This window comes from Crotalus tigris, unplaced genomic scaffold, assembly GCF_016545835.1.
Source record: "Crotalus tigris isolate CLP2741 ecotype Arizona unplaced genomic scaffold, ASM1654583v1 scf7180000018806.1695572, whole genome shotgun sequence".
In the NCBI taxonomy this organism is placed as follows: domain Eukaryota; kingdom Metazoa; phylum Chordata; class Lepidosauria; order Squamata; family Viperidae; genus Crotalus; species Crotalus tigris.
In genome coordinates, this window is record NW_024097205.1 from 367284 (window position 1) to 382450 (window position 15167).

General features: G+C 38.0%; 1 protein-coding gene and 1 non-coding gene across 2 annotated transcripts in view; both read right to left on the reverse strand.

The window, feature by feature from the left end:
- The window catches only part of CLMN (calmin), a 98443-nt gene that overhangs the window by 38499 nt on the left and 44777 nt on the right, over positions 1 to 15167 (reverse strand). Inside the window, exons 2-3 of the mRNA XM_039356201.1 lie at positions 3090 to 3151; positions 1179 to 1274 (exon numbers count right to left, since the gene is read on the reverse strand). Coding sequence (XP_039212135.1) covers positions 1179 to 1274; positions 3090 to 3151 — 158 coding nt within the window. The remainder of the gene's footprint in view (positions 1 to 1178; positions 1275 to 3089; positions 3152 to 15167) is intronic.
- On the reverse strand, positions 11550 to 11699 carry LOC120313859. Its single transcript, XR_005558270.1, has one exon. It is a non-coding gene; the product is annotated as a U4 spliceosomal RNA (small nuclear RNA).

A 15167-nucleotide genomic window follows, 5' to 3' on the forward strand; every position in this document is an offset into this window, starting at 1 on the left:
TAACTGCCAGTCAAGTTTTGTATGGAGGTCAGACTTCCCCTACCCTGTACAAACTCTGCCTCTGGTAAACAAAGCATGTGTCTCCCTTTTCTGGTTCAATGTTTTAGCCAAGAACGTGACCCAAATAGCTGGAATATCACCCCTGCCCTAATATCCTCAGTCTATTGAAGGCTCTCAAGCTGAAAGCACTCTGGAACACTTTGTCTTCCACTCCAACAGAACATAAAAGCGGGCAGTGTCCCGATCCACCCTTATGTCCACCACATATACCCTCTGGTCCAGGACAAGAGTCCTCAATGTCTGTAGAATTCACTCTTCTGGCCAAACATCACCAGGGACATCAATTACTACACTCGACTTTACCTAACTATTCTGGTCCTCACACCACTTAGTAATGATGGTGGGGTCCATTTTGCTCACCTGGCTCATATCCCTACGTGAGACCACCTGCTCCCTCCTCCAAAGGGAAAGGCCGGACAGGACATCCCGGATGAGCCCCCATGTGTAGCGCCACCCCTGTAAAGACCACTTAAGTCTGGGCCCTCCCGACCTCCCCTCCAAGTGGCCACCAGCCCAAAGATGTCTCTCATTTTGGCGCCTCTGCCTAACAGGGCATGTAACATGGTGGTATTCAGTCACAATCAGCAGCCACGCACATGGGCCAGTAATGGTTGCTCTCTCTCAATGGTGACTCACTTGGGATGGTGGTTGATCTCAGGCAATAAGAACTTACAGGGAAGATGATAATCAATCTCTAATGACAACAACTTGCCCACAATGATGTTAATCAGCTTCTGGTGATGGTAACTTGCCTAGAATGATGGCAGTCAGTCTCTGGTGACAGCAACTTGCCTAAAACAATGGCGATCAGTCTCCTCCTCTCAGCTGGCCCCATTCTCACCCCAACTTTGCTACACTTCCTTTTGGTTAGGTCAGATTCACTCACATATGATCTTAAGTGTACCCACTTGGAAGAAAACATGGATAGGATAGGGTTGACAATACACACTTTCTAACACTTACTATGTTGCTGCAGTTACATTAATTGCACGAAACCCAGGATCCATTCTGGTTGTACCTATCTGGCTTAGGAAACATTTCAGATCCTTTTAGAAAACAGAAATCTACCAAGTTTTATTTTATCATAAATTCAGTCCTACAGTATATATTATACATACCAGATTTTGTCCAGACAGCACTTCCAGTAATGCCATCAGAATTTTGCCATCTTTAATATCAAGCAGCAAATCTTTAACTTCCAGAGGAGGGCTACACTGTGGGGGGAAAGGGAAATAGTTTAATAATAGCTTTGGAGCGTGCATCCCTCTATATCATGGGTGTCAAACTCGCCACATCACGTGATATGTCGTGACGTATTGTGACTCTTTTTGCATTGCCGGTAATGGGGTAGGCGTGGCTTTGGTATGATGAAACCAGCTCAGAGGCTGGCAGTTTGACACCCCTGCTCTATATCAATCAAATCAGTCAGTCCCCATCCGGAAGAAAAAAACTGTGTCAAACAAAACCTCTGAGAGTAAAACTGGCAATGTTTAGGAAATATTTGAGTTTAATTAGGGCATTTTGAAATTGTTCAGCGGGGAGGCATCTTTGGAAAAAAGAAACTTCACACAGAGGCTTATCAAAAAATTACAGTATATCCTGTAACAGAAAAAAATGTTTGCTTATTGTCCACAGATTTTATTTAGCAATTTCAATGGATTTGAATCATTAGCAATTACTGATGTGAAAAAATTCTATGATTTTTTAGGACTATCATATTTGGGTTGCAAAAATACAAACAATCAATATAGGATACAAATAGTTGTTTGTATTTCTTTACTGCCATCTGTGAGGAAGTCTCTGAGAATCAGACATAATTGAATGGAAGAAAAAAAGATCTCTGGAGCCCATCTATAATGGACCCATTATTTTGCCTTTATAAATAAGCTTTTACTTATTCCTAGCTGGGAATTCTAGGAGTTGAAGTCCAACTTTGAAAAATACTGCTCTTAAGTAAATATCTCAAATGCGCTGAGAGGCCATCAGCTTTGTGTCTTCATTGTATTTAAAAGTGTCTTTGGTCACAGAGTACTGTCTAATATGGAACAAGTGGTATGACTGATTGGAGACTAGAAATAATAGAGAATAAATGTGGGAAGGTCAAAAGTGGAAAATGTGTGTATAATAATATATAGTAATAATAATATGTATTATTCTTAGTATGAAGTATAGTATGAAGGAAGAAAAATGTAAATAAGAAACAACGGGGCAACAAGGACAAATATTCTAAAGAAGAATAAGGGGGGGGGGGAAATGTAAATAATAGAAGATTACCATTACAAAATTGCTGTTAAAAAAAAAGGGAGGAGTATACACTGTGTGTGTATGTGTGTTTTGTTTTGTTTTGTTGGTTTTAAAAATAAAAAATTTAAAAAAAGTGTCTTTGGCATTTTTTAAGAACAGAAGCAAATTAAACTTGATTCTTTGGGACAGTATTTATGAATTTTCTTAGCAACATTACGGTAGTGATTTACCATTGTCTTCTTCTGATATTTTTTAACTTCTAAGTCTAGTCCAGAATGGGACAACTCACCATGGCCAACTCGTTGAGGGACAACTCACTGCAGGGAAAGTCAACAATTCAATTTAATTATTCAAAATAATTAAAAAATATTTAAATTTTTGCTCTTCACATTTCATTTTGTCCTTCCTTTGGCATACTTTCTTTAATGATTCTATTCCATCATTTCTTTGATATTAGTGTAACTCTTGTCTTGCGGGAGTTGTTCCGAAGCATATTGACCATGATAAGTTATCCCATGGCGAGTTGGCCATGTTGAGTTGGCTGTGTCAATTGGCCATGGTGAGGTGGCCGTGGTGAAATGGCCACAACAAGTTGTTCTAGACCTGTCTAGCCAACAGTTCCCTATTCAAGTACTAGCAGGGTCTGTCCTTGATTAGCTTTCTAGATTCACCAAAGGTGACTAAGGTACTAAATAAATTACCTAAGGTTTCACCTGTTCTCCTGTTTACAGACCTCACTTTTCAGAGAAGAGAATAATGTACCAATATTTATATAGCTTTCTTACCTTTTCCAAATGTAAATTAATCCATCGGGTAAAAGTCCTTTTCTGCACATTTTCCCTTTCCACTAGAGAGAAAAAAAATAAGTTAATGAAAGAGAAGTGTCTATTAAAAAGACAATACTTCAAATTTAAAATACTTATTAAAATATGCATTCATACCACAAAAAGGACAACCGTTGGGGGAAGATGGGGCAATTTTTTTAAAACAAATAACAAAACATGGAGGAATGGCAATCACATCACAAGATGAACAGAAGCATAGTTTTTGATCCTTTTTGGAGAGAGGCCAGAGGAGATAAATTTAGCATAACATAGATGTGTTAAACCTACTGAAGAATTAATACTCCTATTTTTCTATTTTCCTGAGCAAAAGACACTATTCACTATATTTCATAATGACAAGTTTGGAGATTTTGAGAGGGCTTATTCATATGATTTATAAAATCTACCAAACTATAATAAGACAAATATAATCATATTATCCAATTGCATCCCAGATCTCAGATTCCTTGAATCAATGATTATTCTAGAAATGCATCAACATATTTTCTTATTTAGAAAGATCTTCAAACCTGTAAGAAGTAGAAAAAGGATAAAGAACTGATATTGAAAGAAAGAGAAGGGACTAAGATTTTTTAACCAGCCATTCTTTAAACTGTTTCTACCCACTTTTTCAGTTAAAAGAGAAACAGCAGCTTTAAACCATTTTTTAAAAGATATGGTGACAATTCTGAAACCCACAAGTTGAGTCAAGCCTTAAAACTGAATTGGCAAAATACACTCTTGAAAATACTCACAACTAGGTTCTTAAAACATGATTAGATTTAAGGAAACCCTCCAATAAGGTTATGGTGGTACATAGGACTTCTCATCCCTTTTTATTCCTGAAACAAATTTGTGAAATAGATTCATTGAGAGATGTTACAAGATTGCCCAGTGACCTTGGTAGTGAGTAATGATTTGAAACTGGGTTTCCCCCATTTTAGTTTCAATGTATCATAATAGTTTTCACCCTTCACTGTTTTCTCTGGGCCAATACCCCAGTTTTATAGAACTCTCATTATAAGTTGCTTGAGTACATAAAGTGTATACATACTCCACAAAGGTTGCATGGTCTTAACACATCCTACAGAATATATATCTTTGCATCTACCCTTGTGAAAAGGTGCCGCAAGAAACCAAAATTAAATTAGATCAGCCCAGTTTTTAGTTGCAGCTCACATGTATAAAGTTTACAGCCTTTCTTGAGGGATCTGAGGGCATCAAGAGAACAGGAACAAGATTATAACTATTTTAATTACATAGAAAATACAGCCAAGTCAATTCTTCTAGGCACTATGCCAGAAAAAAGGTAATACTTGTTAGAATACAATAACATAAGCAGGAAAAGGAAAATAGCCTGGTCTAGATTTAAGTTATAGTGATTTAAGGCAGGGATGGGCACTCAACAGTCTCATTGCATAATTCCCTGACTTCTCTTACATTGCTCCTACAAATGATCAGTTTAGAGATGAATGAGAAGAGGAAGAAATCTTTGGAAGCCCTGGCCTTCTCCCCAAGTGGCTGCATATGGACCTGCATTGCACTAGCCAGCCATCATAATTTAAGAAGCAGCAAGCAAGTTTTGGGGCTTTAACTTCATTGGTATGAGTTGCTACCAACAAGAAAAGATGGATTTGGAGTATGTGTGTGTGAGCCCCATCTGCAGTTCAAAGAATGCTAGGTGGCTGTGTTCGTACAATACATTGAACCACTTGTATTCTGTCAACCATACTTTAGTATTGGCAGGGGAGTTATTTCATGTTTATATTTTATTATGATTTAATTTAGAAGGTCAAGGAAGCCCAATTTCATTCAGGCATTCAAGAACATCAGGGCAACGTATCATTACTCCTTTTCTTACTAATCCTTAAATAAGAAGCCTGTGAAGTAGGCAGAGCTGAGAGTCTATTTTTAAATTTTGCATTTATATTTTGCATATGTTTTAATATGAAATAGTGTGGGGTTTTTTTTATTGTTCATTTGCTGTTGTTTTATGCCACCTAGGGTCAAATAGTTTGGGCAGCCTTATCAATGTAGTTTAATGTTTTTCCATCTTAGCAACTTTAAGGTGTATGGATATTAACTCTCAGAAATTCTACCCAGGGAATTATCTATTATGAAATAATTAAAACTGGTCTAAAGCTATTAAATAAGCTTCCAGGGTTAAGAGTCGACCAAAATCTCGATCTCCACTCTCCTAGTCTAACATATCACAACTTCACCATACTGATTGCATAGGGCAAATTTACTGAGTTGAGTAAATTCTAGTTGCTAACCATGGGTAAACATGCTGTATAAATACTGCCAGTGTGTGACAATGGACATAAGTAGGTTTGTCACCCAACTCAAGATTACTAGCTTAACAAAACGTATATTAATTGTGGCTGATTCATCTTACCTTTTAATCTTATTTCAAACTAATTCTTAAGATGCTGCCCTAGAAACCAGCAGAGAGCAAGTTCTAGTCCCACATTAGGCAAGAAAATCAGCTGGGTAACTTTGGGCCAGTCACTCTTACTCAGCATAGCCCATCTCAAATAATTGTTATTGTGGGGAAAAAGAGGAAGAATGAACATTATGTATTTTCACCAATCTTGGCTATTTATAAAGTAATAAAGGCTTGATAAAAATAGATGGATGGATGGGTAGGTAGGTAGGTAAGTCGGTAGGTCAGTCAGTGCCAATTCCTTTGATCCCCTTGGTTCCAGAATGCCTTGACCAGTGTATGCAACCAAGTAACAATGCCTCATGGAGATTCTAGAGCCTACCTTGCCATGGTCATCCAAGCTGAGTTGATAAACAAGCTTAATCTCTCCACTTTTTAGAATTTGTGCTGCCTTTGGTTGCCACTTAATAAGATGATGTTATTTACTAAAAATAACTTCTCTCATTCCAATGAGATTAGAATAGTAAAGTCTAATTTAATTGAAAAATAACTTCATTTGTGTTCTCAGTGGCTGTTAAAGTTGCACTACACAAGATATGGGGTTGCTTACCTATTATTTTTGAGAGCCTACAATGCACAAATATATTGATATTCTTCCCAGCAACCCTCAGTTTTAGCATCCTCTAGGGATATTTTGAAGAGAAGTGGAAATATAGTTTGCTGGATGAGGCTAGTAATACTGGCCTGGAGCAAGAGTCGCTGACCTTTTTGGTTCAGTCAACACTTTGGGAAATTTGAGAACAGACAGTTCTTGCAAAATGGCTGCTGGGCAACTTATCATTCACAACATAGTAGCATTAAACTCTGTAAGCAGGGTTATTTATCAAATTTAGGCATTGTTCATCTCTCAGTATTACAAAGCATCTAATTAATTAGAACACTACCTGTTATCCTCTCTCAACTATTCCTGCTTACCTTTTCCCTTTTTCTGGAAAGTGAAAAGTTGTTAGAAAAACGACTTCAACTTATGAAGTCATTTTATTTATTTATTGGTTTGTTTGATATATATACTCTCCCATCTTAACAAGTGACTTTTGCTGCATTTGAGGCCCAGAGTTATTTTTGTTGGAGATATTTTGCTTTGCAGTACACCAACTTCATTTTTTTTTGCTTAATAAGGTTTTTGAAAAATAAAAATAAAATAAAAGATGTAAAGTCAGGCAAGATGCCTGGAGGGCACTAATGGGGAAGTCTGCAAGTATCAAATTAGGGACTCTAGGGCCAGAAGCATTCATCCCACCCAAAAGGATTCTTATAGTGTGAATGGAATAGACAAAAGAAAGGCACTGAATAAATCAAGCTATGCCATGGTTAAGCCAATAGTGGAATTCCAACTCATATAAACACCTTATACAATCTTTTTTTACTAAAAACAAAGGAATGCTGCCAGCACATTAGTATGAATCATCTGCTGGCTATGAATGGACAAAATCTACATATCCACACCTCCTCCACAAACAAAAGTACTAATCTGCTCATGCATATAATCTACAGAGATCTACCATTTGAAAAACAGCATGGCCTATCCATTTCAGACTTTTTTTTTGCAAGCAATTATGACTTTATGATTTTTTTGTGTGTGTGCAGATCCCACTACTACAGTAAAATGCAGAAGCAGTTTGGGGTTTTGGGGATGTAAGATTTCACTGGGTTTCCTGATACCTTTCAAAGAATCCCAGCTCATCCAAAGTCTTTTAAGAAATATAAATGGCAGCCAGTAGAAGATGGGGCCAGAATACACAGAGCACTGACTGAGATGCAAAGCATTATGGACAAGATCCAGCAAAGAGGTTATCATCCTTCACACAAATCAGCTTTCTCAAAAGGGATATGTTTCAGCTATAATTACTTCAGTCCCTGTTACACCCTAATAAATATGTTTATGAAAGCAAGGAATACTAACATTTTGGATCCACTGCATTTAGAATGTGTAGGACTGCAAACAAAAAGGCAAAAAGATACATCTAAATTTATATGACAAGGGAGAAAAAAACAAGAAATAAATATAATGTTACAAGATGCAAAGGAAAAAGGAGGATTGGATTTACCAGATTTAAAATTACATTTAGAAAGATAGAAACAGAAATTATATTTAGAAACACAGGCCCCTATCTAACAAAATGAAATTCAATGATGAGAAAAATAAGATTCTACATTTAGGCAAGAGAAACCAAATAGGTGATACCTGGCTCAAAGGTAGTAACTGCGAGATGAATCTTGGAGTCCTAGTGGACAATCAGTTCAATGTGAACTAGCAGTATGTGGCAGCAGCCAAAAGCCAATGCAGTCCTAGGTTGCATTAACAGAGGGAAAGAATAAAGATCACATGAAGCATTAGTACCACTTTATAATAATACCATACTTGGAATAATGCGTCCAGTTTTGGACACCACAATTTAAAAAAATGTTGAGACTCTAGAGTCTAGAAAGAGTTCAGAGAAGAGCAACAAAGATGATTGGGGGCTGGAGACTAAAAATATGAAGAATGATTGCTGGAATTGGATATGTCTAGTTTAATGAAAAGAAGGACCAGGGGTGACATGATAGTGCTATTTAAGGGGCTGCCACAAAGAAGAGGGGGTCAACCTATTCTCCAAAGCACCTGAAGGCAGAACAAGAAGTAAAATTTCTATATGCAGAGAGGCAGAAAGATTTGACACTATGCATTATGAAGGAAAAGTTGGCTTGAAACTCAACATTAAGAAAACCAAAATCATGACATCCGGCCCTCTCAGTTTGTGGCAAATAGATGGGGGAAAATGGAGGTAGTGACAGATTTTATTTTCTTGAGCTCCAAGATCACCGCAGTTGGGGACTGCAGCCAAGAAATTAAAAGACGCTTGCTCCTGGGGAGGAAAGCTATGGCAAATCTAGACAGCATACTAAAAAGCAGAGACATCACCCTGCCAACAAAAGTGCATATAGTCAAGGCCATGGCTTTCCCAGTTGCAATGTATGGCTGTGAAAGTTGGACCATAAGAAAGGCTGAGTACCAAAGAATTGAGGCCTTTGAACTATGGTGCTGGAGAAGACTCCGGCAAGTCCCTTGGACTGCAAGGCGTTCAAACCAGTCAGTCCTAGAAGAGATCAACCCCGACTGCCCTTTAGAAGGCCAGATCCTGAAGTTGAAACTCAAATACTTTGGCCCCCTAATGAGAAGGAAGGACTCACTGGAGAAGAGCCTAATGCTGGAAAAGATTGAGGGAAATAGAAGAAGGGGATGACAGAGAATGAGGTGTCTGGATGGAGTCACTGAAGCAGTAGGTGTGAGCTTAATGGACTCCAGAAGATGGTTGAGGACAGGAAGGCCTGGAGGAACGTTGTCCATGGGGTCGCGATGGGTCAGACACGACTTCGCAATTAACAACAACATTATGAAGGAATGATTGGTAAAGTTGGCAGAAAAGGCATCTACATTTATTGCTGACTGGAAGCCTGTTACGGATTTTTGTCTAAAAATGACAAAAAATGAACTTGTAACATGATGATTCTGTAGGATAGATTATAGAAGGCAGAACAATATGGTGTAACTTTAAAGAGGAGTCAAATATATATTTATACTCGTAACTGCAGTGAAGAATATCAGAAGACACTCCTTCATATTCTTTTTCCTTTCTTTTCTATTTTTACTTTTTCCATTTTCTTACACTTTTTGGTTTTTTAATATATAAATTACAATTTTAAAAAGTAAATTAAGACTGCAGAATATTGCTTTATTTGTATGCTTGCTCTGAAATTTGTATGCATAACTTTTTCCTCAAACAAACCAGTATCCAAACATTATCTAGATCAGAGCTTTTCAATCAGTGGTACGGGTACCACCTGTGGTACATTGGCACCTGGCAGGTGGTATGCGACCATCCTAGAAAAGTGATAGCGGGGGAGGGAAATGAGCTGAACAGGTGGCAGCACCACACCAGCCTAAGCGAGAGATGACTGGAGCTGCAGGGCTGTCTGGGCTCAGCGGAAGCGCCAGGATCAGTGCCACTTTCCAGCTGATTGGCACTTTTTCCGGGCTGTCAGGGCTCAGTGGAAGCGCCAGGATCCCCACCAGGCTCCAGCTGGAGCTCGGCGCTGATCCTGGTGCTTCTGCTGAGCCCTGAAGAAGCACCAATCAGCTGGAAAGCAGCACTGATCCTGACACTTCTGCTGAGCCCAGAAGAAGCACCGATCAGCTGGAATGTTGCAGCATCTCCAGGGTCTTGTGATTTACATTCAGATGCTTGGCGACTGATTCATATTTATGATGGTCACAGTGTCCCAGGGTCATGTGAAGTGACCAAAACCTGCTGCAACCACCCAGCAGACGGGTGGGGGGAATAAAAACAAAAACGCCCTTCCACCCCATCCCCGCTGCCAATCCTCAACAGAAATGCTCACAGCAATGAAAACCTTGGACAGGAGGAAGAGCACCATCGGGTGGGCAGGCAGGTGTCTTGCTCGGCTGTGGCTTGGGGGGCCACTTTTTTCAGTGCCATTGTAACTTCCAACAGTCACTAATCGAACTGTTGTAAATCGAGAACTACCCGTACCTTATCACTTTTTCCTTTTTTTTTTTTTTTGATCATTAAGTTTTTGACACCTTGCTAGGCAACTGGTGGTACTTGGATGTTGCCATATCCTAAAAGTGGTACAATGGGTGAAAAGGTTGAAAAGCCCTGATCTAGATGGTAACTAACAACCCGGTTTGCTTCTGCTTTCTCTAAAAATCTACATGTCATTCAATTCCAGATTTATTTTTGGCCATTGTCAGTGCAATACATGTTTAAAATCTATTCCTGTCTTTAAGAAACCTACACAGTTTGCTATACTTTTCTCTGGTAAAAGAGTTATATAAAAATCCTTAATAGGATTGGCTTTTTATAGCTAATTATAGTTAAATGTGTCCCAGAATCCTGAAATATATCACACAACTGATAATTATCCTAACCTATATTACAGAGTTAAAAGTATTCTTCTAGCCCTTACTACTCTAGAAGAGCGAAGAAACAAAGCCTGATCCACAAAACCTTCAGGAGTCTGTAGAATATCACTGGCTGGCCGCTAATGTTTGTTAGAAATACGATTTTCTGAACAACTTTTGAACATTCCCATTATTAGGAGTTTTTTTTTACCAGACTTGTGTGTTATGGGAACATTTAAAGTACTACTCTAGAGATGCTCATGTTCAATATGAAAAAATGGCTAAAATGTGGAGAAGGGGAAAAATTGCAGTCAGAGGCAGAACTCACACCTTTTCCTGTCCCTCATCCAATGTCTTAGCCAACATTTGTACTTTGAGCATTAATATGTATTAAAGTACAGAGATGTTTGGCTATGCCCCTTAAATGTACTTAACTGAGGTGTAGGCAGGATTAGTATCTCACCCACCCCCCCCAAAAAAACTCCCAACATTTAAATCCAGTGACTAGGGATATCTGTGGGGTGTCAATCCATTCCATTCCAGATTTATTTTTGGCCATTAACAGTGTTGTTGCCATGCTTGGCATAAATAATGCTGAGGTCTCTGATATCTGCTGCAATACTTAGGACAGAGTCCACAGTCCTGATTTATGGTGCATATTTTCTTTTTCTTTTTTTTTATTGAAAAGTTTTACAAAAAAATTACAAAATATATCCCAAACCTACCCCCCCTACCCCACTTCCCAGAGCTGAATACAGGGTAATAAATGTAATAATCATAATCTAACTAACATTAACTAACTATATAGATAAACAAATATAATGCGCTTTAACTCTCTTTTAACACAAAGTAAACAATTTAAGAACAAACTTAATCATATAAACAAATTAAAATTCTAATATCTAAACAACACAATATCATAAAATTTCCACTATACTAAACTATTAATGATAATAATAATAATAACATTAATAATACTCTAAAATTTATTCATAAAATAAATGGAACTTTTTAGTTCCATATTTATTCTGAATATAATCTATCCATTTTCTCCAAACCGAAATGTATCTTTCTTGTGAATAATCCTTCAAACAAGCAGAAATCTTAGCTATTTCTGCTAAGTTTGACACTTTAAGCGTCCATTCTTCTATAGTAGGCCAATTAGCAATAATCACGCCTCGGATAAACCTCATTGGCTATGATACTGCCACTGCGCAAAGCTATGGTGCATATTTTCTTATCCCTCCCTCTCTGATACTTTATAGTTGCCTTATATACCTGTGGATGTTGTTGTAGAGGAGATGCTCTTCTCTCTCATTAAAGGCCTTACTTCTTTTGAACAGAGTGTAGAAGATTCCCCTTTGATCAATCATTTTGGAAAGACTGACCTTACGTCAAGGTAGTGGGAGAGAGAACAGGACCTTTCAGTATTCCCTCTGACATCATGTCTTCCTTCTTCTGAAGACATTTAGGGCTGGGCAGGCAGTAGCAAAATAGATAATGTGATATGCAGGTTGGGAAAAGAGGCTTGCTGGAAGCAAAGGAGAAAAGTGCCTGCAGTCACAGAGTTGCCAAACTGTTGAATCTGCTTTTAAGCATGTTTCACTACTTTAAGAAAGTAGGTTGACTTTGCACTTTAGAAGAATGACATGAAAACTCAGAGGTCTGGGTTATTTTTTAAATTCTCAATATCTTAATTTGCTCTACTATTTATAGAAATTCCAAACTGGAGCAAAATGTTCTGTCAATTAAAGCAAAGCAAATTTACATTTGTCCTAAGAGTCATGCAAAAGGCCATGTCCCTGATGGCCTGTCAAGGAAAGCAATCTTTGTTCATAAAATAAATTGAGCTTGGCCAGATTCCACATTAAAATGCAATCCACCAGTTCCTGAAACAGCAGCAAAGTAGGTCAATATAAAATTTGCTGTTCTAATTGCTGAACCTATTCTGCTTCAGTAACAGGGAGGGAATAGTGTTGTTTCTATAGTTTTAAAAAGGGGAAAGTTGGCAAATTCCCTTGGTTTCATATTTAGTCCCACCAAGCATCCCTTGCTTATTGAAAAGGGGTCACTCCCTGATATTTCACTTCCTGCTTTTCTTCTACAAATGACCTATTGGCCAAGCTATTTTGGATGGGGTTTAAAAAGAGGTGAAAGAACCATGTTGAGAAAAACAGTCCCACTGACAGGTTACAGGAGGAACATTGTGGGCACTCCCTCTTTATATCATGTCTTTGCTTCATGCCTGTGATCTGTCTGATGGGCCACAGAGCCAGTTGCTCTCTGTATCAAATAAGAGTTGGGCAGACAGGGTGAACACAGGAGGGACAATCAATAATGACTGATTTCCATTCTCAGTTGCAAAGGCAGTATTGAAAGTATCGGATGGAATGGGACAGATGGAACTCCTTTCTTACTAACATGCAAGTAGTCCTCCATTAACAACAGTAATTGGGATTGGGAAATCATTGTTAAGCAATGTGGTCATAAAGTGCAAATGCATATGATCACACTGATTTATGACACCAGTTTCTACACTTCCAGAAGCATTTAAACAAATTCCACAGGATAGTTTAGCACAGCATCATATCACTGCCATTTGTGACCTCATTCTGGTTTCCTCACTGACTTTATTGGTCAAGGAGTCAGCAGTGAAGGTCACAAATGGCAATCAAGTGACTGTAGGACAATGCAACTGTCATAACTGTGAGCCAGTTGCCAAGTGCCTGAATTACAATCACATGATCAGGGGGATGTTGCAATGGCTGCTGTAAGTTTCCTTATTCAGCACTGTCATAAATTTTAATAGTCACTGAACAAATGGGCATTAACCAAGGACTACCTGTAACAGAAAAAGTGAAAAATACAGCCATGAGAAGTGTCTCCTTGGCAGATACACCTCTAATGAACTCACTATGGTGGAACCAGCAACATAGAGCTGGCAGAATCTGGCTCTCTTTCCTGACTTAAATCAAACTTTTGTAAAACAAAGGATTACAGTTCAAGAGAGAGCTAGTCCTATTTTTAGGCATATATAACACTTTCTTAAAGATTGCCAAAGCCATGTTTAAACAACAGGCGTGGCAATCTTTCAGTTCTAAACTCATTTAGAAAAAGAACCTATGTAAGATCTAAGAAGCCCTTGCATTGCCTGATCAGGCAGATGCCTCTGGAAAAGAGATGTCTGGTTTCTCCTGCAGCCAAGCCAAAGGCATCAGGAAGGGCACCTGCCAAGTAATCAGAGGGTTATCTGGCTGAACTCAACAAACAAGGATCACTATAAGAAAAACTGGTCAACTGATTAATACCCATTCTTTTTGCTGATAATTAAGTGGCCAATTGTTTTCAGTACAGCTTGTCAAAGCAAGCATTAATGATATCACAATTATGATAATATAATAGCAGAGATAAAATTTATATTAGATTGCTATTGCATTCTATTGTATTACATTACATTATATTCAGTCTGGAGAACATGGATAAATGACACAAGACAATAGGCAGCTTTAGTTGAATAAACTAGTTAATAAAAGGTCCTAAAGTACTGGTAGCCTTCAACTTACTTAGTGACCATTAGTGACCATTCAAAGTTACAACCGTACTGAAAAAAGTGACTTGTGACCATTTTTTACACTTACGACTGTTGTAGTATCCCATGGTCATGTGATCAAAATTCAGATGCTTGGCAACTGACTCATATTTATGACAGTTGCAGTGTCCCGGGGTCATGTGATCCCCTTTTTCAATCTTCTAACAAGCAAAATCAATGGGAAAGGCAGATTCACTTAACAATCATGTTCCTAACTTAATTTAACAACTGTAGCAAGAAAAGTTGTATAACGGGGCAAAATTCATTGAATAAATGTTTCACTGAGCAACAGAAATGTTGGGCTCAATTGCCATCGTAAACTGAGGATTACCTGTACAGCATGCACTACTGCTTCATATGTTTGCAAAATATAGTAGTTGTCTCCAATACGGTACTCAAGAGACTTTTTCTTGGAGCCCATCACACTTCTTCTTCCATATGACTTTTTAATTGCTCTGATCACATAGTAGGTTTTTATACTGAAGAATTATAGGATAATTTCAAAAAAATTTACAAACTTTCTGTCATGCAGTACAGAGATAGTACAGTCATATTAATAAGTAAACCTAAATATGGTAAAGCATCTCCAGTCATACTTTTCTGGCAACTGCATCCATGAGGTTTTCTTGGTAGAATTAGACCTGGAAGTCCCTAGTCATACCCCATTCAAATACTAAACAAAACTGAAGTCACCTACAATAGGCTAATTATTATTACCTGCTGAGACATATAGAAAACAGATAATAGAATAACAGAGATTGAAGGAACCTTGCAGAGGGATAGAAGGTAGAAACAGTTACAAAATAATAGCAATGTAGGACATAGCTGGATACTCAACACTAGTTCATAGAAAATGAGCTAGTGTTGACTATTCAGCTATGTCCTACATTGCTACTATTTTATAAATTTTGCTACCTTCCATCCTTCCCCCTCAATCTATTTTTACTGAGAGTGCTCAAATATATTTTAAAAATTGCAAATGGACCATCTGGTCTTCCAAAAGTAGATGATTTGTGGGTTCCATAATGGTATGGGACAACTGTACCAATTATTTTATTCTGCTAATAGCTGAGCATGCAGAGTTAATAAGAATTCTTCCCC